General features: G+C 39.4%; 1 protein-coding gene across 1 annotated transcript; it reads left to right on the top strand.

Moving 5' to 3' along the window:
- Positions 1-188: 188 nt before the first annotated feature.
- On the top strand, positions 189-1,067 carry LOC129674794 (vomeronasal type-2 receptor 116-like; the record flags this gene model as incomplete). Its single annotated transcript, XM_055604901.1, has 1 exon — positions 189-1,067. A coding segment is annotated over one exon (879 nt), but the record flags the coding sequence as incomplete, so codon positions are not given.
- Between the last annotated feature and the right edge of the window lie 393 nt (positions 1,068-1,460).

Raw genomic sequence — 1,460 nt, 5'->3', positions numbered from 1 at the left:
AAAGCTTATTTTTAATTAAACAAGATAAACAGTAGAAATGCGAATTATAGAGAGTTCATGTCCTTGGCAGTAACAGGAAACAGAATACACCACATTACACACATCATTGGAAAGCAGTTTAATGAATTAAATGTGTAATGAATACATAATTATATAAGGTTAATTGTTGATCCAATTTCTCCACACAGATCAGCAGGAGTTCATCCCTTGTCCAATTCAAAAATACCCAAATCCTGAGAGAAACCAGTGCCTGCCCAAAGCAGTGACCTTCCTTTCCTTTGAGGATCCTCTGGGACTAGCTCTGGCCTGCACAGCTCTTTGCTTCTCTGTCAGCACAATTTCAGTTCTGGGGATCTTTCTCAAACACCGAGAATCAGCCATTGTTAAGGCCAATAACCGGACTCTTAGCTACATACTGCTCACCTCCATCCTCCTCTGCTTCCTCTGCTCCTTTCTCTTCATTGGCCACCCAAACACAACCTCCTGCATACTTCAACAGATAACATTTGCACTTGTCTTCACCTTGGCTATTTCCACTGTTTTGGCAAAAACTATAACTGTAATTCTGGCCTTTAGGGTCACGAAACCAGGAAGAACAATGAGAAGGTTCTTTGTCTCTGGTGTCTATAATGCTGTCATCCCTATCTGTGTCCTGATCCAACTCATTCTCTCTGGAGTCTGGCTGGGAACCTCGCCTCCCTATACTGACAGAGATGCACACTCTGAATATGATCATATCATTATTTTATGCAACAAGGGCTCAGTTACTGCTTTCTACTCTGTGCTGGCCTATTTAGGGACCCTGGCCTTAGGCAGCTTCACTGTGGCTTTTCTGGTGAGGAACCTGCCTGACAGATTCAATGAGGCCAAGTTCCTGACATTTAGTATGCTGGTGTTTTGCAGTGTCTGGGTCACCTTCATCCCAGTGTACCTGAGCACCAAGGGCAAAGCCATGGTGGCTGTGGAGGTCTTCTCCATCTTGGCCTCCAGTGCAGGGTTGCTGGGTTGCATCTTTTTCCCTAAGTGCTACATTATTCTCTTAAAATTTGATAGTAACTCATTGAGATGTTTGAAAAACAAAAAAATAGCATACAAAAACTGATCATTTTGATGTACTGGTTTCTCTAATAAAACTCATTAGTATACTAAAAATAAAGTATTTACCTACTTTTCAGAAACATTTTTTTCTCAAATATATATTTAAACAAAAATAAGAACCCCTCACTTTGTCTCACAATCACAGACATTTTATTTCAGAAGAGAAGCTGCTGCTAAAATTTTAGTATGTTATGCATGTTACTTATGAATTCAATTCATAGACAATACAAATATTCAAATGTAATTACATGACAGGAACTGAGATAAATAGTGCAAGAACTAAGTACTTCTTCTTTTTGTTATTTTGGGAAGTATAACAGGGCATTGGGTGGCATTTGATATTCTCTATATAACAGGCAAAA

The sequence above is a fragment of the Psammomys obesus genome, unplaced genomic scaffold (genome assembly GCF_907164565.1).
Source record: "Psammomys obesus unplaced genomic scaffold, mPsaObe1.curated_primary_1811, whole genome shotgun sequence".
Taxonomy (NCBI): Eukaryota; Metazoa; Chordata; class Mammalia; order Rodentia; family Muridae; genus Psammomys; species Psammomys obesus.
Note: the sequence above shows the minus strand (reverse complement) of the source record. Positions and strands in the feature narration are given on the sequence as shown.